The following is a 27,291-nucleotide window of genomic DNA, read 5'->3' on the forward strand; positions in this document are numbered from 1 at the left end:
ACAAGTTTGTTTTTGACCACTTTTTGATACGATGCAACGGCTTCGAGATACAGAAATATTTAAATTACGAAATACAAAAATATTTAAAACACTTACGCCCTTCTCAAATATCATTATCGAGTGTAAATGGCTCCATATACACAAAAATGGCTTATATATGCCTATGATAACATGTCTACAAAGTTTCATTGAAATCGGAGAGGGTAGGGTACAACCGATTCCCTATTTGTCATGGAATTGCTCATCACCACACCGAAAACCACTTTTGAATTCATTGTATTTTTCGAATTATGAGCAAATATGTAAATTTATTGACAAAACCACGCAAATGTTGTTTATTTCGAGTTTCTTAAATAGGCTTTCTCGAAAGTTAGAATGTTTGAAAAAGTTTGTTCAATGTTTATAATGTTACCAGGATCTATTACGAAGGTAATCAAACAACAACGGAACCTCAAATCAATTTAGAGGCTTGTTGGTGTAAGTGTTAAATTAAAATCCACTTGGGGCATAATGCACCCTTTCCCTGCCTTATAAAAACAATCAAAAGTTACGAAATTTGAGCTAAATGGATTATTTCGCTCCTGGTAGCTTCACAAAACACGTTTAATGCAACATTAGTTGATTTCTAAGTTGTTTTGATGCTTATTTGAAAAAAAAAAAAAATAGTGTCTTATTTCAACATATTAAAACTATTTTCAAAAATGTTTGTTTTGGTAAGTGAATATTTTCATAAAAGTAGTCTAACTTCATGGAAACACAGTAAAAAATAATGTAAATTTGGAAGCTTTAATTTTCTTTCTTTTATGATGTAATTTTACCTCAATTTAGACTGAAAAAGTGACATTACACCAGAAAAGAGGTAAAATTACACATTTCCAGAGGTAAAATTACACCTTTTTTCTGACATAAAAGATGTACCCCTTCCCAGATGTAATATTACCATGATTTTTTTTTCTGTGAAGGTCGCTTTAATCATTTATTGTCTCTCTTCAACGTTTTATTAGACAAAATGGCTTGTTTTCTAAGGTGGCCCATTCTGCCCCGCACCCAGGAAAAGTAGCCGAAAAAAAAACTTTTTTTTAAGCGGCTCAAAAATAGTTTTAATCTAAAAATTTTCATCAACCAACATTGAAGGAAACATCCCAAAGCATAAGCCTACGACAATGAATTCATACATTTGTATGTTTTTCTATGGTTTTTGGCGCATTTTATTTAGGCGGGCCATTCTGCCCCCCTGCCCCTACATCAGGAATTGATGAATATTCATCAGGTTCACATTTTTAAACATTTTTTTATGTAATATTACTGAAAAAAAGAGGTAATATTAAACCTACCAAATTTTCAACCATCCAAAATTCAACTTTTTTTTTGCTGTGTAGGTAACCAGCAGTCCAACACAAAGTCTCAAAAGGAACATAAGCGGAAATTTGCAAAGCTTTTTGTTGTTTTGGGGGGCTTTTCCTTTACAAAATATTTTTGAACTGAAATAAATGTTGGCCAATTTTAAAGTGACATACCTTATGAAGGACGCCGTATTGGTTTTACTTGTTGTAAGCGAAGATCGGGAGAGGTTGGCGGTCGGCACATCGAAAGCTTTGCGAGATCAAATCAGGTCGCAGGTAATTGTGATCAGGACATTGTACTAGCAGAAGTTTCAGCAGATTCATCGAACAATATCTGGAGTTTTTTTTTGAAAAGGTCCAATAAACCAAATTTTCAATTTTTGCTTTTTGGGTGTTTTTAGAACCGCCTTGAGTCAGGGGTATTCAAAAACACCCAAAAAGCAAAAAATGAAAATTTGGTTTATAGGACCTTTTCAAAAAAAACTCCAGATATGTTCAAGCGCTTCGCGTAACCCCTTAACGTACCAGCCTGTATACGAGCGAACCTCCAAACGGGTGACATCATCACCAATCGCCGTCGTCGTCGTATTTGCGGTTTTCGCGCTCTCCCATACTCTGCTACAAGGGGGCTTTACATATCGTCAACAACACCAACACACGACAGTCGCTCGCATAACGTGTGTAAAAACTGCGGGGATCCACCGGATTCCGTCTCAGTCGCGAGGCACGATCAGCCGTCTACAAGGCGTTGTTTGTATGCAGTTCGTATACCCTATTAGCCGGGAATTGCATCGGAGAACTCGTTTCGCGCGGTTCCTGAAGAACTGTTCCTGTTTGCTGATTCAGTGTAATCATCCGCGGAGTACCGAGTGGTAGGAGTAAGAGGATCGCGCTGAACCCTGTCCTCGATCAGTACTGATCCTGAACTTGACCGGTGCAGTTCGTGAATGCTTCACTTCTTTCGAGCTTTTCGAATTCGGACCGTGTTTAGTGTGATTTGAAGCGAGAAGTACAAAGTTGCGGCGTAGATAAGCTCGGGTTCGCGCAGTGCGCCTCGTGAGCGGAATTCCGAGAATTGAAGTGTTGTGTGTTTTTCGATTTTGAATCGCTGCTGCGTATGTGTGTTATACATAGTTGATAAGAAGTTAGTATATACGCAAATCGCCGGACCAGCGCAGCCTGCGCTAATCGACGTGAACATTGTGTTTTTGGTTGGCTCTGGTGCTGGTGGAGGTCAATTTGCGTCTGTTTTGGTTCGATACAAGTGCAAACAATTATCGCGAGTGAGTTACTGCTGGTAGATAAGCAAAAAAAACAAGGTTTCGATAAGAAGCATCTGTGCACCGGAAGCAATTGGCGCTCCAAGGAATCGCAGAAAAATCCGTCAAAATGTCCACGTTACTCAACCTGGACAGCTACAGGCATGAACAGTTTGGTGAGTGTACAAATGGGTTTAATTAAATGTTGCAATGAGATTGTGTGATTCAAAAGCCTTATGTGAAAAGTTTTTTTTCTGTTGTTTATTTATTTCTGATTTATTATTTATTCTGTTAACCTCAATTATAATAAAATTACTGTACTAATATAAATATAAAATAAATTCATATATGCACATGTTTACTAGTCAACGGAACACACGTTTGCTTGAATGATAAATAGACATGTTTGTATTTTATCAAGTTACCTTACAGGTAATAGTATCCAATTACCAATCTGTACAATTTGAAAGTTGTTCAGAAATTAGTTGTTTTATGATATTGTCGATTTAAAAAAAATCAAAACATATTACATTTTATTTCAAAAAATAATAAAAAAAAACAAGCAAAACATCAATCAAAGAAGAGGTGAAAATAAACAGTTAATGCTGCTCGCATCAGTCGTTGATTACATGAGGAACGAGGACTTTGGTCCATTTACAATGTCATTTCAGTTTGTATTGAGCAAACAACTTTTCTGTTGGTAAGCAACAACACCAAACCTGTTCATGTTTCTTTTTCGAACAATTTTGTTTACCAAATTTACACATGTTTTCGATACTGGAAACTGACACCACCAAAGCTGGTAAACAAAAATATAAATTATGTGATTTTGTATTCTCCAGATCGCCTTCAATTTATTGGCTCCAAACTTTAAATTCGAAATCGGATATCATACGTTGTCCCTATCCATTGTGGACCGCGCACTGGACTCACAATCCAGAGGTCGCCGGTTCGAATCCCGAGGGGGACGCAAATAAATTCTAAGTGTAAATATAGGTTTTCGGTGCCCTCTCCCCGTGCCATACCTTCACACTTAGGAGACCCGGGAGGCGGAGTCTTGTCGCAAAAAGAACGATACACGCCTGTGGATCCGTTGACGAAACCGCAAGGTTTAAGAGGGCCACATAATAAGGTGTTACGTCGATTCCGTTTTTTTCCGTACGTTGTCCCCTTGATGGTGCCAAATTTGTGTGAGCTTCTTCCTGATTGCCAGGTTGTAGCAATCACGGTTAGGGTAGGTCAGGTGACAGCGAAATTTACGTTGATTTATTCTGATCGAGGGTCTTGTCCAAGTTGTGGGGTTGATGAAAAAATAGTTTAAATATTTTAAGATACTTAGAACCTGGGTGCTGAATAGTGGTTCGCAAAACGGCCTCAATTTTGAACTGTCAAAGTGGAACCAATTTACTGTTCGCTAGAAGTAGAGAGTATTGTTATCGATCATTTAACAAAAAAAAAAAAGCTTTTTTGTTCAAGAATGATTTTTTGTTGGCTTTTGAGGACCTGAAATTGAAGTTAAGAAATCTTTACAAAGTTGAAAGCGAGATCGTCATTTTTTTTAAATTGTGAATTGAAATTGTTTATGGGGTCGATACGGTAATATCCATCCAGAAGCTGTCTTAATCTTGATTTGATTCACATACACACAATTTTCCAGCAAAAAATATCAAAAACTAATCAAATTGAAACACAAACAACTAAACATAAAACAGCTCATTTATCAGTAAGAAAAAAGTCATGCTTGTGTTTGAACAGCTTCCTAATTTGTAGATGTACACAAAGTGGGATCATTCGGAAATCACGTTACCTACGCATTCGCTCTATTCATCACCCAGCTTAGAACCTATTCGATTATCTGATATCTTTGACGGGTTAAAGTTCCCCTAATAAAAACAACAACAACAACAACAACAACGATATCTTTGACATTTACATTTAAATAAAAGTTTAATGATGTTTTAAAGTTAGTTGTAAAGTTATGTTTATAAGATTTCGGTTTGTCGTGGAAGAGCCCATTTTTAAATATATCCCGAAATTTTCCAAATTTTGCGTGACGTAATAAAAGAACGCTACCTATGGCGGAAGTAAATCTTATGGAGATTTATATGCAGATTTATACGTAGAAAGTTGTGTTTCATCTTCCTGATTAAGAATTTGAACGATATTTTTTGACGAAAACTGCGTTTTCAGCAAAAAATGTTCTACCACGGAAAGGAGGCGCATGGTGCCTCGAGTAAATTTTAATAATTTTTAAATAAGCCTTATTGTACATTGTGTCATATTTCAACATGTTTTGCATTTCTTTTAACCTATATATTTAGTTTTAAATTGAAAAAAAAAAATCTGAAAAACGTTATTTTTAGCGATAATTTATTTTGAATCGAGAATATACTTACTCAGGAAGGTGCAACACAACTTTTTACAGTGTTTATCCTGAGCAACTCTCTACCAAAATCGGAAATGGATTTTATTTGTACTTTTTGATTTGGCTCAAACTTTGTGGGGGCCTTCCCTATGTCCAAAGAAGCTATTTTGTGCCATTAGTTCACCCATTCAAGTCTCCATACAATTTTGGCAGCTGTCCTTACAAAAACATTCAATATTACGCCCTTTTGAAATGTTAGTCTTGATTAAAAAAATCAAAATATAGTTTTCGACAAATTTTCTGAACTTTTCAAAAAATATATATAATATTTTTAGAGTTGGTCACTCATGGTCACTATTTTTAAAAAACGAGAAACTGCAAATATATCGTTAAAATCAAACTTTTAGTGGCTGTATCTTAAAAAACGGAGCCCTTTATCAAAAAATCTGTAAAGTACTTTTCGATTGCAAATTCAATTTTAAATAAACAATTTAGGTCTATTTTTTTGTTGGTGTAAAATTTTCATTTTTTTTACAAAAATCACAATTGTTTCAAAAATGCATAACTTGGCGGCAGATGTTTTGACCATACAGTCCAAATTCGATTATACGAAGGCCTCGGAAAAATTTCGCTTCGGATAATCAAAACTTCGGATAATCGAACCACGATTTTTTTTTGCTGTCTTTTTTTTATTGTCGAGCTTAAGTAACTACGCTAAAGTGATTTACATTTTTTTGATCCAAGATGGCGGGGACGAAATATTGAAAAAATGTATTTTATTATTTAATAAGCAATCAACTATTCAAATTTGACTAAAATGGGGTCGCAGAACTCGAATTTGATGTTTAAAACAAGAAAAAGAAAAAAAAAACGAAAAAAAAATTGTTTGTGATTCGATTATCCAAAGTCCCATACAAACCTTCGGATAATCGAGGCTTCGGATAATTGAAACTTCGGATAATCGAGGCTTTGGATAATCGAGTCTGGACTGTACTTCTCTATGGCTCAAAAGTTGCTGGTTTTTGTCCCCTAAAACATGTAAAAAATCTCGAAAATAAAAAAAATACGTATTATTGGAAATTGAGTTTTTGTGAAAAAATGTTAGTTAAAAAATCAGATATTTTTTTTTTCGTGTATCTATTTTTTTCAATGGCCCTCAACAATACCTACAACTTTGCCGAAGACACCAAGTTGATCAGAAAATTCTCTCAAAAGTTACAGCTGTTCAAATATTTACGTACCATTTTTGTATGGACAGCTGCCAAAATTGTATGGAGACTTGTATGGGTAAAGCAATGACACAAAATAGCTTCTTTGGTCATAGGGAAGGCCCCCACAAAGTTTGAGCCAAATAAAAAAATACAAAAAATGGAAACGGTCGAAATCGGCCGATTTCGTAGAGAATGCCTCTGCGCTCTCCTGTACTAAGCTTGCTGATTTTTCTATCTAGTTAGCATAAGAGAGCACAGAGGCATCGATTAATCAAAGATTAAGAGATAAATGTGGTACGTTTCCTTTTAAGAATGTGCGCTTTATTATAGCTAATCATATCGACGTCGTCGTGCTATCTTGTCGCACCCGCCATTTTGACGTTCCGAGAAAAACGCGTTTTAATGTTTGACCTTGAATATTCAAAAACGAGAGCACGCAATGTAAACAATAACAAACACGTTTTGTTTGGCTCACCATTCTGTGCATTGTCCCAAAGTTTGGTTAAAGTTGGTTGCTGGAGTCCCGAGTTATAATTACAAATGTTTACGGTAGTCTAGCTTGTACGTGCGACAAACGCATCCTGACTTTCCTGGCCTGAAATTTCTTTGGCCTTTTGTCGCACTTACATCAATTTTCATGGAGTGACAAGATAGCACGACAAGATTGAAACTACTTTCATATGTAAAGTGACAAAAATGCACGGAGTTTTTTCGGTTTTGGTTGAATATCTCAGGATTGAAATCGAATTTTGGGGATCTGTGAAGGTCAAAAGGTGAGGCATTGTGAGCTGCACAAAATGGCGTTCTTAACTCAATTTGGCCCAAAAAGCACGTACGACAAGTTAGCACGATGGCGACGAATAAGCAATAAAATATACGAGATCGCATGTTTACTCCTACCGAAAAGCTCCGAAATATCATGTTCTCATGCTGAAAACCGGTATCGAATCTTTTGCAACTTTGTTGTAGCTACGATGGATAATTTATGCTAATATTATTCGCAAAACGAAGATGGAGTTCACTCAAGTTCATTCAGCAAAAGTAACATTTTATCAACATTTTATTATGTCTTAGATTGCTGTGTAAATATTTCAAAGGCGTTTTAATTTAATCAGTATGAATTTAAAAAAAAAATACAAATGAAATCCAAAAGAAATAAAAATTACCAACTGAAATTAGGGGAAATTTCATCAAACGATCAATTAGTAACAGTCACCTGCCCTAAAACCACAGCTAATCCGTGGCTTCAATTGTTCACTCTTAATTAGTGTTTGGAAATATTTCCGAGGGGGGTTTCCTCGAAACGTGACTGCAATTTAGATGAGATGTGATTTTTCTTCTTCTCATGGAATCCTACCTCAGGTAGATTTCAGAAGTCTGAATAGAATTAATTTAAATCTGCTTAGTTAATATTCAATGGAGCACGCGACAGCCACGCTGGACGATTTGTTTGTGTGAAATCGTTGTATGATACAAACCTGACTACAGACACTCGAATGTTTATGGGATTTGTTGATGCGGATTGACATTGGGAAGGCCCATTGCCCTAGGCGGTATACCTTTGTATCCAGCGGCTTCACTTCATTAATGATAAATAAAAAGGTGTGACATGAAAAGATCATCCAATGGTGGCAACAGTTTGGTAATTCACAAAAAGGCAGGTATCGTAGGTGTTGATAATAAAATTCAATTCTATGCTTTAAGTAATTTTTGGTGTAGCGTATCAGGATTTTTTTTCCTTTCCTGGAAGTTGTTATTTTAAATACGAGCACGTGAAACATAGCTATGTTATCATCAAGCATCAAGCATTTTTGATGATGTCTCATCAGCAGCACCCAACCGACGCGAGGTCATGATTCATACCGGTGACTCCCAATTTGATGGTTCACTGTTTCTACTGGAAAACCGCGAAAACAGCGCCTCTCTGCACACGTGTTTTGGGATGGAAGTAACACACTATCTGTTTTCACTGGAAAGATGATTACGAACTATGACAACCTAAATAAGTCCGAGTTATAATCAAAAATTCCCTCTGGCAATTCTGTCTGTCAAGATAGTATAGAACTAAATTTGTTACAATATTGCATGGAGTTTTACTTTTTTTCATATATATCACGGTATGGCGGAAAATATTTTAAATTGAGATGACCCCTTGAGAGATTTAAACGTAGAAATTTGTGTTTCACCTTCTGGATTAATAATATGTACGGTTCAAAATATTCTATCGGTGCATTTTCCTGTTTAACAAAATAATAACAAAAATAAAATTAAAATAATTAAAACACTAATGGACACGCATGAACTAAGGAAAAACACTGTTGGCTTAAAACAGGGGTGCCCAACCTTTTGGCCCTGCGGGCCAGATCTGATATTTCTGAAGCAGTGGCGGGCCGGAAATGATATTTGATAAAAGTTGAAAGAGTAAACACATTTTTTCAATTTTTTTATGATTGGGTTCTTCTAAAGTAAATACATAAAAGAACTAGTGTTGCAAATATGATTCGTATATTTTGATTTTAAGAATGAAAAACAAAGATGACATTCAAAAATGTGTTTATTTGACTTATTTCAATTTTTGTTGGTTTGAAATTGTATAGATATTGTTTTTGACGATTGCTATTAAATATGTACCTTGATATATATTTTTTTTAATAAAACAGACATTAAAAATTCAATGATCGTTGCAGTTTTTTGCAGTTTTTGATAAATTTCTTAATATTTTTAAAATATTTGCAGAAATCTTTTTTCAGTATGATTAATTTGATTTTTTAAGCATTTTTTTTAAATTTTATCACTAAAAAGTTGTTCTGGAAAAATACAAAGTTAAAACTGAAAGAAATAACATTTAGTTTCTTTATGTAAATTTTAAGACAACAATCCAAGTTTTTTCATAAATTTCACAATTTTACAAAATGGATAATTTTGTTTTCCTGCACAATTTTTCAGTTAAAAAATATCAACATAAAAACTATAAAAATTAAATTTGAACATGAAGAATGTTCTTATAATATGTTAAAATTTGATCTCAAGCTTTTTTTTTTAATTCAGACAATTTAATACTTCATGAGCAGCCTTAAGGGCCGGTCATAGAACTATTTTGAAAAGCCAGCTGCGTGTAAAAGGCCTGGGTGTAAAATAAATATTGCACTTTTTTATGCAATTTTATGTGATTTTACACCCTGAAATATGTACCCCATCAGTATGGGAAACCTACTTGACCGAAATGACAAGCTCATATATGCGTTTATCCATACAGCTTTACATCGGTCTGATGGCTGAGTGGGCTAAGGTGCCAGTCCTTACTGTTGATGCTGGGTTTGAATCCCATCGGTTGCAACTTTTTTTTGAGTTTGCAAAAATTGTACATGCAGTGTGTAATATTAAGTGTTTATTTTGACGAAGGTGATGTGCATGCTTTTGCATGCGATTTTACCATCGGATTTTTTGCTGTGTACTTTATTTGCTGTGTGGTACAAGCTTTACAATTGAATATTTTTTCGTTGAATTATTCATCCATTTCTAGTACTAATTGAAACTTTCCTAATGAACTACAATTGTTTATCAAGTTTTTCTAAGCACTTCAAAAAAAAAAAGGTTTTTACAGCCGCCATATTTTTGTCAATTTTGACTACAGCGGGACTACATGAGGGAAAACAACAAATTTTTTCCGAAAATAATGTAAATGAGTAAGTCATTGCTTCACTGTTTGTCTGAATTCCATGAAAGAAGGAGAAAACCCATTCGGCCCAGACAAACTATTTTTGAAAAAATCAAAATGCACGTGATTGTGGGGACCCCAAACTTCATGTTTTCCCTCGAGTTGAGCCTGCGTCATTTTGCCATTTTTTGTAGATCTGTGAAATTGGCAATAGTTTTTATTAATTCATTTCTGGAGTTTTTTTTAAAAAGGTCCAATAAACCAAATTTTCATTTTTTGCTTTTTGGGTGTTTTTTAATACTCCTGACTCAAGGCGGTTTCAAAAACACCCAAAAAGCAAAAACTGGAAATTTGGTTTATTGGACCTTTTCAAAAAAAACTCCAGATTTAGATTTTTTTATGGTTGACTTTTTTATTAAGAGTTTTTTGCTTAAAATCATTTTTTAGATAAAAAATGCCTATTATTTGGGTTTCTGGAAAAGGCGGGAAAAAGTCTGGAATTTCAAAATGGGATTTGAGTGGTCACCCTGTGAGAGTGAGAACATGTTTTGTGTTTAGTTAGAATAGACAGAGAACCTCAAAATTAGTAGGATATCTGTAAAAAAATCGACTAGGGTTTTTTGAACATCAATTTATTTAACGACAAAATATGTACACATCAATGATAGAGCTTCGGGAACATGTTGTGTATCAATAGGAGACCATATTTTGTTAGCTGTGTGCCATAATTTCATTTGATTTCTTGATTTTTGTCGTGGGTGAAAACTGGTTCGTTATGACCCACTTTCACAACGTTGCAATTCAACGAAATTCGTATCGTTTTTGTCTCTGGCGATTCAAAAAGTATTCCATATTTACTTTTCAATTCAGATAATTTCAAAATCCTACACCCTTACCAAAAATCATGACTTTTTGAGTTCCAAATCCCACTTTTCATACGATTTTTTGAGTTCAGGTACTACAACCATAAAAATGGTCATGATGGATAAACATCTAGAGCTCTATTATGATCTCCAAATCACTTTTGTATATTTTATCTCATAAATTAAAGTTGGAGATAGCTTGAATAAGGAGATCAAGCATTAATTTTGGACACTTCTTGTAAAGAGTTACTTGTGTATAATAGTAGTTTATGCAACAAGTTGCAAAAAGATGATTTTTTCAGCACGAGTCGTACATTTATCCAACGAGTGCTGAAAAATCAAGTTTTGCAACGAGTTGCAATTCTGAAAAAAACGCTTCTTGAATGGAATTTCATGTCAAACATCCATGTGTTTAGTAAATTTACCGCTCAAAACAAAAAAATATTTGTGCAATTCCGTCGTGAAACTCCTTACTTTTCCTGTCATTCTTGAACGATGAAATAGCCTACTTTTCTGTACCAAAAATAACAGAATCGAATAGCAACACTTTTCAAAATAAATGCTGAAAAGTTCTACTTTTCAGCATTCAAATGGGTGCTGAAAAGCTGAACTTTTCAGCACTTGTTTAGAAAAGTAACACTTTTCAGCATTTTTTTGATTTAAACGAGTTATTGACAAAATACATGAAAATTCGACTTAAAATTTCACTCAATGTGTGTTTTTCGAAATTGCAAAAAATATTGTATGGAACTCGTTGCAAAACTTGATTTTTTCAACACTCGTCGTATTTATCCAACTCGGTGAACCTCGTTGGATAAATGTACGACTCGTGCTGAAAAAATCCGCTTTTTGCAACTTGTTGCATAAACTACTATTAAATATGTTACTTTTTGATCCTAAGTTCAACTTTTCAGTACTGGCACTAGCGTGCACAGGGTGGGGCAACATGGCGCAACTGCCCCACCATTCTCAGAAATTTGTTCTAAATTTGGTCATGGGTTGTCCACAAATGACGTATTTTTCAAAACGCCCTGCCCCACCTTCCTCAAAGAGCTGGGCACGCTAGTGAGTACTGGTATTGAAAGATATTAATTTTAAATTCTGTTATTTTTGGTAGGGAAAAGTAGGCCGTTTCGGATTAGTGCGCTGACCACGGGGACACGCTGTTTTGTTTTTGCATGCTCATTTTTATTTCTTTTGTGTCGCTGTGTGTGTGCTTGAGTGTGTGGTTATTATAATTAAATAATGGCATCATTAGTGCGCTAACCACGGGGACGCGCTGTCTTTTTTTGCATGCTCATTTTCATTTCTTTTGTGTCGCTGTTTGTGTGCTTGGGTGCATGTTATTATACATAGGTGATAGGATTTTATTAAATGATCATTATATTGCATTATTATATTTAATTGATTATATAACCACACTATATTTTACACTTGACACATTATACAAAACACATTTGAAACTGTAAACAGGAGCGTTTGGTACGGTATGTCCACGCATCCTTCCTCCCCTGTAGATTCTTTGAAATGTGATCCGTTCTCAGAATCCTCTCTGCGGTAAACACAACGTAGTAGGGCTGGCCGCTTTAATTTTTGCAATTCATTTTCGGGTGTTCTCGGATGTACTGCAATTATTAATAATGACAAGAAAAGTGCTTGGGGCGTAATCTAATCACAAGACTTTCCAGCATGCTTTCATCGGACTGGCTGCGTTTGTGTTAGATTAGATTAGATTAGATTAGATTAGATTAGATTAGTAGGGAAAAGTAGGCCGTTTCGTTTCTCCAGAAGGAAAGGAAAAGTTGACAGTTTCACAGCGGAATAGTAAAACATCATTTTTGCAATTCTGTCGTGAAACTAAAAAATTTTCCTTTCATTCTCGAGCGACGAAACGGCCTAATTTCCTCTACCAAAAACAACAGAATGGAAAAATAATAACTTCTAAAACCAGTGCTGAAAAGTTCTTCTTTTCAGTACTGAAATAAGTGCTGAAAAGTTCTTCTTTTCAGTACTGAAATAAGTGCTGAAAAGTTGAACTTTCAGCAATAATAAAGAAAAGTAACAGTTTCCAATATTTTTAGTTTTGAATGGTGAGTTTACTTAACTCATGGAAGTTTGACATAACATTTCTTTCACAAAGCGTTTTTCGGAATTGCAAAAAAAAATAGCAGCTCGTTTGCAAAACTTGATTTTTCCAGCACTCGTCGTATTTATCCAACTCGGTAAACCTCGTAGAATGTATGACTCGTGCAACAAGTTGCAGAAAAAAAGATTTTTTCAGCACGAGTCGTTCATTTATCCAATGAGGTTTACCGAGTGCTGCAACGAGTTGCTTACAACATTTTTTGCCATTTCGAAAAACGCTTGTAGAATGGAATTTTATTTCAAACATTCATGTATTAAGTAAATTCACCGTTCAAAACAGAAAACTATTGAAAAATGTTACTTTTCGATACTAGTGTTGAAAAGTTCAACTTTTCAGCTCCCATTACAGTGCTGAAAAGTAGAACTTTTCAAAACTGGTATTGAAAGATATTAATTTTCCATTCTGTTATTTTTGGTAGGGAAAAGTAGGCCGTTTCGTTTCTCCAGAAGAACAGGAAAAATTGACAGTGGAATTGCAAAAAAATATATATATTGCAATCCCGTCGTGAAACTACTAACTCATATGAAGAGTGACACCTATGCACGAATTTTCGAATTTAAAAAATATCTTAAGTTTGAAATTTTGGAGATTTAAGAAAAGCTGCACAAAATTGCTCGCATTTCCGTAAAACTTCATCAATTCCATTTGAATGGTCTTTTGAAGCACTTCAAAATGAGCCATAGACATCCAGGATTGGTTTAACATTTTCTCATAGCTTTTGCAAATAACTGTTAAAAATTGATTTTTTTAAAACCTTAATATCTTTTTGCAACAGCCTCCAATACCCATACTCCCATAGCTCAAAAGATAGGTAATTACATGGACTATAAGCCTACGGTATTAACGTTTTGGCCAATCGCAGTTTTTCTCATAGTTTTTCGATTTTTCTACAACAAACATTTTACAACGTTAGTTTTTGAAAAAAGAAATAGATCTTTTTTACTCTGTGATCAATACGTCAAATGCTGTATCAAGTAGGCGAAAACCTGTTTCACCCCTAATCCAACAAATTGTAAAAAAATATTTTAATTCATTCTAAATGGCAATTTTTCCAATCAAATTTACCACTCCAATACTTCTAACTAACGTGAAATTTTCCGAGGATTCCGAATATAACAAAACTGAGACCGAAAAGTGCCGCTATGGAGGCCTACAGGGCAAAAACTAACGCTGTAAAATGTTTGTTCTAGAAAAATAGAAAAACTATGAGAAAAACTGCGATTGGCCAAAACGGTCATACCGTAGGCTTATAGTCCATGTAATTGCCTATCTTTTGAGCTATGAGAGTATGGGTGTTGGCTGTTGCAAAAAGATATTAAGGTTTTAAAAAAATCAATTTTTAACTGTTATTTGCAAAAGCTATGAGAAAAAGTCAAGTCGATCCTGAATGTCTATGGCTCATTTTGAAGTGCTTCGAAAGATTTTTCAAATGCATCTACGAGAGTTGGAATTGATGAAGTTTTACGGAAATGCGAGCAATTTTAATATTTTTCAGGTTATTTGGACCTCAAACTTCTAAGGCCGTTTTACCCCACTTCCCTTTGTCGTAGAGGGCTTATATTTGGCATGAGTTCATCTCATGTGTAGACAAACAAACGCTGAAAGTTTCATCCAAATCGGAGCACCTCGATACAACCTGTTACACATTGGTGAAAAACTCGCTCTTAACTCAATTTGGCCCTATAAATGCACGTGCAGCAAGACGATTTCAAAGCTTCCATCCCGTCCATCAATGTTGCATGGACGTTTCTTTTAATCAGGGCATAGTTAAAATCTATTTGCGAAAAGCTAGAAACGCCACTGACAAAAAAAATCCACCTTAACATTGGAGAGGGTGCCACTCCGACACAGGTCGCGCGGGTGGTGGGCTCGACGCTGCCGGTACCACCCCTGCTTTGCCGGGTGTTTCCAGCGCAGAATTTATTACCCTGTTGGTGCTGTGAGAGCTGGTTGAGAGCTGCCTCCAGCAGCTCCAACGACGTACTGCGGGTCTTGGTTGTATTTCCAACACAACGACTCGTGCTCGGTCATAAACTCGCTCTGGGAATTCCCCGGTCGTTCGACCTTGTTTGTGTGTATGATCGCTGCAGATCGTGTTGCTCTTTTTGCTTCTTTCTCGGAATCGATCAGCCGGTTGGACGGCGGCGGCGCTTATCGTTTCGCGCGGATGTGTATTTCCTCTCCCTCTCAACATGGTTTGACCCAGACCATGTCCACCGTGGTGATCGGCGCGGCTGGTAGATATCGGTGACGTTTTTTTTTCTGCGCGAAACCGGTTGCCGGTTGGGATATCCCCAGCACGGTCGTACCAGCTGAACGTTAGGGCTAGGGTGGCCAATTCATTAGGAAGCTATAACATTGCGAAATTGGAAAACTGTTTACCATGTTGTTTAAATTCTAAAAACCATTTGGACACCGAAGTTTCTCCAGTATTACAGAGAGCAAAGTAACAGAGTAATCGAAAGCAATGAGAGTTACTGCCTTGCCCCAAACCTCTTGTGTGGCACGTCTAGTCTATTTAAGTCAAAGTTTAAAACTTCTAGATTTTACAGCATTTATTTAACAGTCACCCTAGAGTATTCAGTTTTAAGCGAATTCGTCCAAAATCAACTGTGTTTATCCAACTTTTTTTGGGTTTTCGCACAGTTTCTCGCGATCGCGTCGTCGACATTGTCGACGTCGCAGGTACTCCGTAATGCGAAAGGTACACAGTTAGACCGTGCCGCGACGCGACTACTTTTGCGTTGATAGGTTCGGCTATTAGATGTGAATTCTGCGTCGTCCGAATTAGTCATAGATCCACCGTGGACGCGCGTACTCTCACCGGCGTTGATGTCCACGGCACAGCTGCTATCAAATTCAGTTCCTACAATTACATCACGGGTGCGATAAAAAGTACACTCACCTGGCCGGCGGAACGCCATTTGCCGGTTGACCCCCACGCGGGACGTACGTACAATTACGACATTAGTGACGCGGTTTTTGGTGGTGGGTACATGCACACGTGCGAGAGACACTGCATTGTACTGTCGAAGAGTGAGAGTGGTTTTGTTTTGTTGTGATTACCCAAAGCCGTACAGAGATTGGGATTACTGTATAATTGCCGGCTCGAGTAGAACGACCACATGGACCGCAGTCAACGGTGAACAACGCTGGGAAGGTCGTACTGTGGCAAATGATTTGGGCTGCTAGCATACATTGGCTTGGATTTAGTGTATGTTTTTGGACCAGTCAAATCGTTATTATGAGGTGAGCTATGGAAAAATTAAACATTTATTTTAGATTTATAGTAAAACATGTTTGGTGTCAGAATAGCAATTCAATTACATTTGATTTTAGAATGGTAAAATTCCTAGTTTATGATGAAAGATCAATTTTAAAGTGGATGTTGACTGTAGTAAACTTAAAGGGAACGTTTAGTTTATTATATCAACCCTTTTGACAACGCATTTAATTTAATACTAAAATTTAAGAAAACGTGCACGGAGAAAAAAGAGTTCCCAAAATCGTGAACAAGCGTTCATGAAAATGGGAACCACGTACAAAGTGTTCAAATCCCATGGTACGTTTTTGGAAATCGTACCATGGGATTTGAACACTTTGTTCGTGGTTCCCATTTTCATTAACGCTTGTTCACGATTTTGGGAACTCTTTTTTTCTCCGTGTGGCGTCCATTTTAAGTTTGAGGAAAGTTTAAATCAAATGGTATCCCATCACAGTTAGCTAAATGTCCTTATTTCATATTATCATTTGATTTGAATAGTTAGTAACATACCGTTTTTAATTATAATTTAATTTTATAGACTGAAAACGTTCGCAAAACATCAAATGAAAGTTATTTTGTATCATTTAGTTATCTTAGTTTACCACCTATAAAAATTCTATTACAAACGGTTTTTCCACTTCCCTGCCGGTTTCTCGTGAAATGCCGCATGGGCTCCAGAGTTGTGTGGGTGTGAACGCTAGAAAGTATATAGTTGGACAGAACAGTAAACAGAGATGACTTTTAACTTTTCTCTTGTATTCGAGTACAGAACATATTATGTGCATATATTACTTTTCCACGAAATGTTATGCAAACCGGCTGTTTTTATTTGTAAACACTTGTTTTTTGTGTGTGTTGGAACTCAGTTCTAAGTACACATAACAAATTCAATTATGAGAATTCGGTAAACATTGTAAGTAAACATTGTTGATTTGAAGGTAATTCGATGATGGTACATTTTTTTAACTAATTTATGGAAATGGGAAAAATAATACTTTCAACTAGCTTTTGAGATTACTTCATGCTTGAGATTTTTTTTAAGCTGATTGTTTTACAATAAGTTTTTAACATTCCAACGCCTAAGGCTCCAAAAAAGTTGGAACGATAACTTCAACTCAATGGTTCTCGGGCATAACTCAACCAATCAAGATGATTCTTCTTTCCAGTGATTTGTTAGGATGTCTAGACCTTTGCAGAACTTAATTTGATCAAATCTGTAATTTTTGCGATCAAAAACATCGTTCCAACTTTTTTTTCGCGTGTAAAAAAAAAATCGCCGAAAATTCCGCGGAGGCAGTCGTTTAAAAAAAGTTGGAACGATGTTTTCGGTCGCAGAAATTACAGATTTGTTTAAATCAAGCTTTCCAAATTTTAGGATCATCTAGACATTCTTACAAATCACTGGGAACAAGAATCGTCCCGATTGGTTGAGTTATGCCCGAGAACGGGCGTGTTGAAGTTACCGTTCCAACTTTTTTGGGAGGCTTGGGCGTCCGTGTAAGTTGGACATGCGTTGGGCGTTCCAGTGTTAATGTGTTTTTGTTTACAGTTTAACATTATTCAAGCCAATGCATATTTTATTTATTGTTTTTGTCTTTCCATCCAGTTTATTTCAATCAGGGAGCAAAACAGATAATTATTTCTTAAAATATAATTTTAATTGATTAAACGGATACAATTGATTGTAATTTATTTAGGCTGTTGCAAATGTTCTTAAGGTTAATCAGAGCAAGTTTCTTTCAAAAAAAAAAAAAAAAAAATGAATAGAAATTTAAGGGCAATCAGCTGACATATTTTTACAATGCATTCCTCTTCATTTTGAATATTTTTTCGTATGTAGGGATTATAAAAAAAAAAATTAAGTAAATTCCCCTACCTAGGGGAATGTTTTTTTTACGATTTTTTAATCTTAAATTTTTGATTTGGATGATGTCAAAAAAAATCATTTTGCATCATTAGTTTTTTCCATACAAGTCTCCATACAATTTTGGGGGCTGGTCATACAAAATGGGTATGTAAATGTATGAAATTCTGTATCTTGAAAAAATATTTTCTTATTGATTTGGTGTCTTCGGCAAAGTTGTAAGACTATGACCTTCCAGAGAAAGGGATAGTGGGAAAGTAGTTCCAATTTTTATTTAACTTTTTATGACTATACATTGAATTCCCAAAAACGGTATTTATTGGATTTCGAAATTTTTCGATATGTTTTAGGGGACTTAAAAAAACATTTTTTGAACCATAGTGCGAATGATGAAAAATCTGGGAAAAACCTGAAAAAATAGATAATCTGGAATTTAAAAAATATTGAAGATATACATTTTTAAGTACAATCAAATTGGCATTTTATTGAAAGAATGTACCGTTTACAAATTATAGTCAATTTTAGCTATGCAGCAGTTCCTCACGAAAGCAGTATGTTTCCAAAAAAAATGTTGTTCGATCAAGCCCAAAATTAGTGCGGATGAAAATAGTTTTTTGAATTGATAAGTAAAATTTCCCGAGGAATTGGATAAACATATTTTCTGACATATGCTCACTGATCCCGATACCTCCAAAACAGCAATTAAAGTTTGCATACGTCCTTTTCAAACGTCAGGCTTGATTTTTGCCTTGAAAGCCTATCAAAAATCACCTTTCATTTGCGTTCAAGAGGGTGACAAGAAATAAATTATAAATTTTGAAAATCGTAAGGCTTGATTCTTTCGGTAAAAACATGTAACTGTGCCAATTTTGAACCAAATTGGTAAGGAGCGCTTTTTATCGTTTGAAGTTTGGGGTTACAGAATCCCAAAAAAGTGTCCACGTGGTTTATGGATGGTCCCAAGAGGGTTAAGCCTGTTATTTTCAACTGACTATATCTTCGAAACTATTGGTTCTTTTATCATTTTTAAACATTGAATCTTTACAAATTTAAAATATTTTATAAATTTTATAATTTGGTCTTAAATATGAAATAACGAAAATTTTCTATTTAAAGTCTTAGAACATTTTTAATATTCATCAAAAATACAAAAAAATGAGCCAAACATTTAAGTTTGTTGAATATCAACATATGAAAAAATATTTGACTTGCCAAGATTTCATGATGATTAAAATTTGATTTTGTTTCCTTATAGACTTATCAGCACTCAAATTAAAAGGGAACCTTATTTTCAATTCTATTTTATATGTTAAGGATATTTCCTAGAGTCATTATAATTTTATTTTTTAGAGTCGTCATCGCTGGAAAATATGACACTTGGTTTGGACATTCAGCACTTCTGGTATTTGTAATAAAATGTCCTCTTGAAGACAGATATCCCTCAACATTTACCAATTTGCCATTTTGCCTTCCTCACTGAGGTAAGGCTATAATCCTGCTCGAAAAATGAACTTTTGAAATACAGCTCGTAGACCTATATTCATGTATACCTATCGACTCAGAATCGAAAACTGAACAAATGTCTGTGTGTGTGTATGTGTGTGTGTGTGTATGTATGTATGTGTTAAAAATTCTTGCCAAGTTTTCTCAGCACTGGCTGGACCAATTTTGATCAAACCGGTTGCATTCGACTTGGTTTAGGGTCCCATACATCGCTATTGAATTGTTTGAAGTTTCGATAAGTAGTTCAAAAGTTATATATAAAAATGTGTTTTCACATTTATCCGGATCTCACTTATATACATGAAAACTATGTCCGGATCCATCATCCAACCCATCGTTGGTTAGGTAATCAAAAGACCTTTCCAACGAGTCCAAAACATTGAAGATCTGGCAACCCTGTCTCGAGATATGGCCACTTAAGTGATATTTATGTACTTTTTGGAAGCCGGATCTCACTTAAATGTATGTAAACTATGTCCGGATCCATCATCCAACCCATCGTTGGTTAGGTAATCAAAAGACCTTTCCAACGAATCCAAAACGTTGAAGATCTGGCAACCCTGTCTCGAGATATGGCCACTTAAGTGATATTTATGTACTTTTTTAAAGCCGAATCTCACTTAAATGTATGTAAACGAAGTCCGGATCCATCATACGACCCATTGCTGGTTAGGTAATCGAAAGACCTTTCCAACGAGTCCAAAACATTGAAGATCTGGCAACCCTGTCTCGAGATATGGCCACTTAAGTGATATTTATGTACTTTTTGGAAGCCGGATCTCACTTAAATGTATGTAAACTATGTCCGGATCCACCATCCAACCAATCGTTGGTTAGGTTATCAAAAAACCTTTCCAACGAGTCCAAAACATTGAAGATCTGGCAACCCTGTCTCGAGATATGGCCACTTAAGTGATATTTATGTACTTTTTGGAAGCCGGATCCCACTTAAATGTATGTAAACGATGTCCGGATCAATCATCTGACCATTCGTTGGTTAGGTAATCGAAAAACCTTTCTAACGAATCCAAAACATTGAAGATCTGGCAACCCTGTCTCGAGATATGGCCACTTAAGTGATATTGATGCACTTTTTTGAAGCCGGATCCCACTTAAATGTATGTAAACTATGTCCGGATCCACCATCCGACCCATCGTTGGTTAGGTTATCAAAAAAACTTTCCAACGAGTCCAAAACATTGAAGATCTGGCAACCCTGTCTTGAGATATGGCCACTTAAGTGATATTTATGTACTTTTTGGAAGCCGGATCTCACTTAAATGTATGTAAACTATGTCCGGATCCACCATCCAACCAATCGTTGGTTAGGTTATTAAAAAACCTAACCAACGAGTCCAAAACATTGAAGATCTGGCAACCCTGTCTCGAGATATGTCCACTTAAGTGATATTGATGCACTTTTTTGAAGCCGGATCCCACTTAAATGTATGTAAACGATGTTCGGATCAATCATCTGACCAATCGTTCGTTAGGTAATCGAAAAACCTTTCTAACGAGTCCAAAACATTGAAGATCTGACAACCCTGTCTCGAGATATGGCCACTTAAGTGATATTTATGTACTTTTTGGAAGCCGGATCTCACTTAAATGTATGTAAACTATGTCCGGATCCACCATCCGACCCATCGTTGGTTAGGTTATCAAAAAACCTTTCCAACGAGTCCAAAACATTGAAGATCTGGCAACCCTGTCTCGAGATATGGCCACTTAAGTGATATTTATGTACTTTTTGGAAGCCGGATCTCACTTAAATGTATGTAAACTATGTCCGGATCCACCATCCAACCCATCGTTGGTTAGGTTATCAAAAAACCTTTCCAACGAGTCCAAAACATTGAAGATCTGGCAACCCTGTCTCGAGATATGGCCACTTAAGTGATATTTATGTACTTTTTGGAAGCCGGATCTCACTTAAATGTATGTAAACTATGTCCGGATCCACCATCCAACCAATCGTTGGTTAGGTTATTAAAAAACCTATCCAACGAGTCCAAAACATTGAAGATCTGGCAACCCTGTCTCGAGATATGTCCACTTAAGTGATATTGATGCACTTTTTTGAAGCCGGATCCCACTTAAATGTATGTAAACGATGTTCGGATCAATCATCTGACCAATCGTTCGTTAGGTAATCGAAAAACCTTTCTAACGAGTCCAAAACATTGAAGATCTGACAACCCTGTCTCGAGATATGGCCACTTAAGAGATATTTATGTACTTTTTGGAAGCCGGATCTCACTTAAATGTATGTAAACTATGTCCGGATCCACCATCCGACCCATCGTTGGTTAGGTTATCAAAAAACCTTTCCGACGAGTCCAAAACATTGAAGATCTGGCAACCCTGTCTCGAGATATGGCCACTTAAGTGATATTTATGTACTTTTTGGAAGCCGGATCCCACTTAAATGTATGTAAACGATGTCCGGATCAATCATCTGACCATTCGTTGGTTAGGTAATCGAAAAACCTTTCTAACGAATCCAAAACATTGAAGATCTGGCAACCCTGTCTCGAGATATGGCCACTTAAGTGATATTGATGCACTTTTTTGAAGCCGGATCCCACTTAAATGTATGTAAACTATGTCCGGATCCACCATCCGACCCATCGTTGGTTAGGTTATCAAAAAAACTTTCCAACGAGTCCAAAACATTGAAGATCTGGCAACCCTGTCTCGAGATATGGCCACTTAAGTGATATTTATGTACTTTTTGGAAGCCGGATCTCACTTAAATGTATGTAAACTATGTCCGGATCCACCATCCAACCAATCGTTGGTTAGGTTATTAAAAAACCTAACCAACGAGTCCAAAACATTGAAGATCTGGCAACCCTGTCTCGAGATATGTCCACTTAAGTGATATTGATGCACTTTTTTGAAGCCGGATCCCACTTAAATGTATGTAAACGATGTTCGGATCAATCATCTGACCAATCGTTCGTTAGGTAATCGAAAAACCTTTCTAACGAGTCCAAAACATTGAAGATCTGACAACCCTGTCTCGAGATATGGCCACTTAAGTGATATTTATGTACTTTTTGGAAGCCGGATCTCACTTAAATGTATGTAAACTATGTCCGGATCCACCATCCGACCCATCGTTGGTTAGGTTATCAAAAAAACTTTCCAACGAGTCCAAAACATTGAAGATCTGGCAACCCTGTCTCGAGATATGGCCACTTAAGTGATATTTATGTACTTTTTGGAAGCCGGATCTCACTTAAATGTATGTAAACTATGTCCGGATCCACCATCCAACCAATCGTTGGTTAGGTTATTAAAAAACCTAACCAACGAGTCCAAAACATTGAAGATCTGGCAACCCTGTCTCGAGATATGTCCACTTAAGTGATATTGATGCACTTTTTTGAAGCCGGATCCCACTTAAATGTATGTAAACGATGTTCGGATCAATCATCTGACCAATCGTTCGTTAGGTAATCGAAAAACCTTTCTAACGAGTCCAAAACATTGAAGATCTGACAACCCTGTCTCGAGATATGGCCACTTAAGAGATATTTATGTACTTTTTGGAAGCCGGATCTCACTTAAATGTATGTAAACTATGTCCGGATCCACCATCCAACCAATCGTTGGTTAGGTTATTAAAAAACCTATCCAACGAGTCCAAAACATTGAAGATCTGGCAACCCTGTCTCGAGATATGGCCACTTAAGTGATATTGATGTACTTTTTTGAAGCCGGATCCCACTTAAATGTATGTAAACGATGTCCGGATCAATCATCTGACCAATCGTTCGTTAGGTAATCGAAAAACCTTTCCAACGAATCCAAAACATTGAAGATCTGGCAACCCTGTCTTGAGATATGTCCACTTAAGTAATATTTATGTACTTTTTGGAAGCCGGATCTCACTTAAATGTATGTAAACTATGTCCGGATCCACCATCCGACCCATCGTTCGTTAGGTAATCGGAAAACCTTTCCAACGAGTCCAAAACATTGAAGATCTGGCAACCCTGTCTTGAGATATGTCCACTTAAGTGATATTGATGCACTTTTTTGAAGCCGGATCCCACTTAAATGTATGTAAACTATATCCGGATCCACCATCCGACCCATCGTTCGTTAGGTAATCGGAAAACCTTTCCAACGAGTCCAAAACATTGAAGATCTGGCAACCCTGTCTCGAGACATGGCCACTTAAGTGATATTGATGCACTTTTTGGAAGCCGGATCTCACTTATAATGTATGTAAACTATGTCCGGATCTATCATTCGACCCATCATTGTTATGATTACTTAAGTTATATTTGTGTACGTTTTTTTCTGGATTCAAAAAACTAGCTGAAATATGTGTCCAAACCACTCATATTACCCATTGTTGGTTAAAAGTGAGGAAGGCATCAACCACATAAGTGGATTAAGTTAGTTTTTATCATATATTCTGCATTTTGTTCACCTGACAATCCTGCATACGTGGTTAAGAAGAAGCATTCATATAATCAATCGTATACCTAAAGCATAGTTTTTTTTGACCTAGAAAATGCTGAAGTTTGAGAATGGCATTTTTTGAAAAAAGGCATTGCTGAATGATCTTACTTCAAATCCCTTATTTTATGCCAAATATTTACTTTAAAGTACTAGAAAATGTTTGCAAACCTTTGATTTAATTATAAAACATGAAGTTGTTAGATTCTCTAATTCGAAGCGTCGAGGCATTAGAAGCATTCATCAAATTTCATTTATTTTGGCTTAATTTTACTGATTTGGTGTTCTTTACAACTACTGATTTTCTATTCAACGCTCACAATTACCGTTAATGGAATTGTACGTAATTAGATTTTTTAACATTAAAAAGGAGGAAAAATTTGGAACAAAAATCAAAGCTAGAAATAGTCAGTGGATTTATCGATGAGTAATCGAACCGAGAGATGTGTCTAATTTATTATCAAACTTATTACATGACTAAAAGCAGTCCAATCGAACCCAATCACTTCGATTAGATATGCTCCCACTCTCACTGACTGGCGCCAATTTCGGTTCGGATGAATCAACCCCGAAAACACCACCTTACCCAGCTTGTCTATTAGTAAACAAACGATTCACTACAACAACTTTTTTTGGCAGGCTGGCCGCCACCCGTCTCATGATGGGGACTCCAAGATAACCTTTGGAACCTTCTATATTCAGCCTGACGAATTCGCGCCGCGAACGGAAGTAGCCATTTCCGAATACAATTTACTCGACACCTATAGATAAAACAAGGTGTTTAAGCCATGTGAGTTGGTTCGAACTGGCTGCTGATAACAGACGGAGGCCTCCTGAGCTGATAAGCCGCTTATCAATGGGTCAGGTAACCATTGATGGGTTACTTCCTTTCGGGGCCACACTTGCGTGCATTCATTCATCGTTTGGCGCTGGTTGACGAAGGTCGTGCGTGTGTAAAATATCAGTTGTAGGGCAGTGCACAGTTTAATCTTGTAGGACGTCACGCAACGCACGGTGATATTTTGAGCCATGTTTACTTACGGAGTTTCGCTGACGCAGTTTTGTCGTCATTTGAGAGGTAAATATTGTGCCGGCTGGTCCAAAGGTGAAAGGAGGTGTGTTAGGTTTGGGCGTTTCAGCGACGATTGTAGAATGATTCACGCAGTTTACAAATGTGTGCCAATTTGATTAGGCTGATTGCATTGTTCGGGGTGACCGCAGAAGATTTGAGTGAGGGGGTGACGAACCCCTTTTTGTGGCTCAATCAGCAAAGAACCCTATTCTTGTGTGACTCAGTACGATGCTGTTATTTTACTTTTGAGTTTATTTGATGATATAATTTGGGAATGTGATATAATAATTAGAAGACATATTTTTTTTTCTGAATGCCCTCCAATCAGGATCGTTTTATTTATTCATCAAATTTTACTATTCTTGAAATAAGGATTGTTCTTTTACTCAGGAACATCAGTCATTTCTTTAATTGAACTTTAAACATGAATCCGTCTTGTGTTCTGTTCACAGCAAAAAAAAAAGTCGTAATCCAGCTGCAGGTAAAATAAATGTCTAATTATTTCATGAAATTTTATGTAATATTACACCTTGAAATATGTAGCCCATCAGTACAGGAAACCTACTTGACCGAAATGTCAAGCTCATATATGCGTTCATCTTTTTCATTCTTCATCAGACTGATGGCCGAGTGGGCTAAGGCGCTAGTCCTTACTGTTGGTGCTGGGTTTGAATTCCGTCCGTTGCAACTTTGTCTATGTGTTTGCAAAAGTTGTACATGCAGTGTGTAATATTAAGGTTTTTTTTTTGCTTTGGCATGTAATTTTCTAATTTTGCTGTGATTTTTTTGCTGTGTTAAATATGCTGAAATTTAATTTATAATTTGATATTTTTATTACCGTTAAAATTGCTCTCAAAATGTCATGAATTTCTCTACGAAAATGTGTTCGAATCGAATATCGGACAGCACTATCGGATTAGGCTTAAAATAAGCAAAACAAAAAAAAAATTAAACCAAATTTTCAGATTTATGTGAAAAAATATTGCAAAATTGGTAAATTGTGCTTACTTATATTGATCGAGCAAGTTTACAAGAACTTTTATAAACAAAACAGTAAATAAATGCCTTAAATTTGACATCCGCATTTCTTTATGTTTTGATGTTAAAAACAAAGAAGAAGCAGCTTTTTGATTTTTTTTAATAAGAACTGTAGGTCCTGATGGCTGATAGGACTTAATGCAAACTAACACGCAATTTGTTTAAAAAAAGGAGGCAATTTTTTAACTCTTCACTGCTTGCATTTTTTATTTTCCTCGTTTTTTTATATATTTTTTGAAATTCTAAAACAAAAATCGTGCATTCAACCTAATCTGCCCATCATTGAAAATTCGGCTATTATGCCAAATCAAGTATTCCGAGAAAAACGCGTTTTAGTGTTTGTCAAAAAATCTCCGTCAAGGCAATTTCCCATAAGAGTGGCATATTAGCCGTTTGGTTTTTCGCATCGGCAGCCAAGTCTAAACACTATTTCAGTAAAATTCAAGTTCCAGAAGATGCGTTGGAACATCCTCTACCACCTGGTGCTAATAACTGGTTTTCGACAAAAGTGGATATTAGCCGTTTTTTCAATGGTGGGCAGTAATGCTGTTGGAAGATATTTTTCAGATCGTTTTAGTTCTTGAACACTCAATTCTTACTTTTAATTTCCTTCCCAAACTTTTTTTGTGTTTTTCAGAAATTTAACACGTTTAATTTTTTTCAAAAAATCAGCTAAAAAGTTGATTATATTATTTAAAGTTGCCGTCAAATGTGTTAAAACATAAAAAACTCTATATACTTGTTTTGATTTATAAAAAAATATTTCAAACGCTTAGAACAGTTCACAAATAGTCGAAATTTTATGTTGTGAAAAAATGTCTTCAATTAATAAAAATGAAGTTTTGTATAACTTATTGTTCATGAAAAAGTGCAATTTGATATTTCAATTATTTTCATACTCCCTGATTTATCGATTTTAATAGAGAAAAAGTAAAAAAAAGTAAATCTTTCCCAGTTCCTGAGGGGAGCACCCTTGAAGAGTATCGGGGCCGGCATTAACAAAGCGGATTCAGTGGCAGTTTCATTCTCAACTTAATGTTAACATGTTTAGGGTTAATGTTAACATTCCATAGGTCGCCTCCCTAAGGTGTCGTGATAAGGTCCAGTTTGTGACGATACACTACCTTCCCTTTACTAAGGAATCGATTCCAGAAGGGAAAAGATCACCAGTTGTGTTGGTCCGAGCCGGGATTTGAACCCCGATATACCGCTTACGAGGTGGAAGCGT

General features: G+C 36.0%; 1 protein-coding gene across 3 annotated transcripts in view; it reads left to right on the forward strand.

The window, feature by feature from the left end:
* The first annotated feature begins 2,011 nt into the window (after positions 1-2,011).
* The window catches only part of LOC120418477 (nuclear factor NF-kappa-B p110 subunit), a 34,031-nt gene continuing 8,751 nt past the window's right edge, over positions 2,012-27,291 (forward strand). Inside the window, exon 1 of one of the 3 annotated variants that reach the window (XM_039580914.2) lies at positions 2,012-2,778. In XM_039580914.2, coding sequence (XP_039436848.1) covers positions 2,733-2,778 — 46 coding nt within the window. In that variant the 5' untranslated portion in view covers positions 2,012-2,732. Of the gene's footprint in view, positions 2,779-15,940; positions 16,095-24,845; positions 25,032-27,291 lie in introns of those variants that run through there. The other 2 variants (XM_039580915.2, XM_039580913.2) reach the window with 2 other exon arrangements.

The sequence above is a fragment of the Culex pipiens genome, chromosome 3 (genome assembly GCF_016801865.2).
Source record: "Culex pipiens pallens isolate TS chromosome 3, TS_CPP_V2, whole genome shotgun sequence".
In the NCBI taxonomy this organism is placed as follows: domain Eukaryota; kingdom Metazoa; phylum Arthropoda; class Insecta; order Diptera; family Culicidae; genus Culex; species Culex pipiens.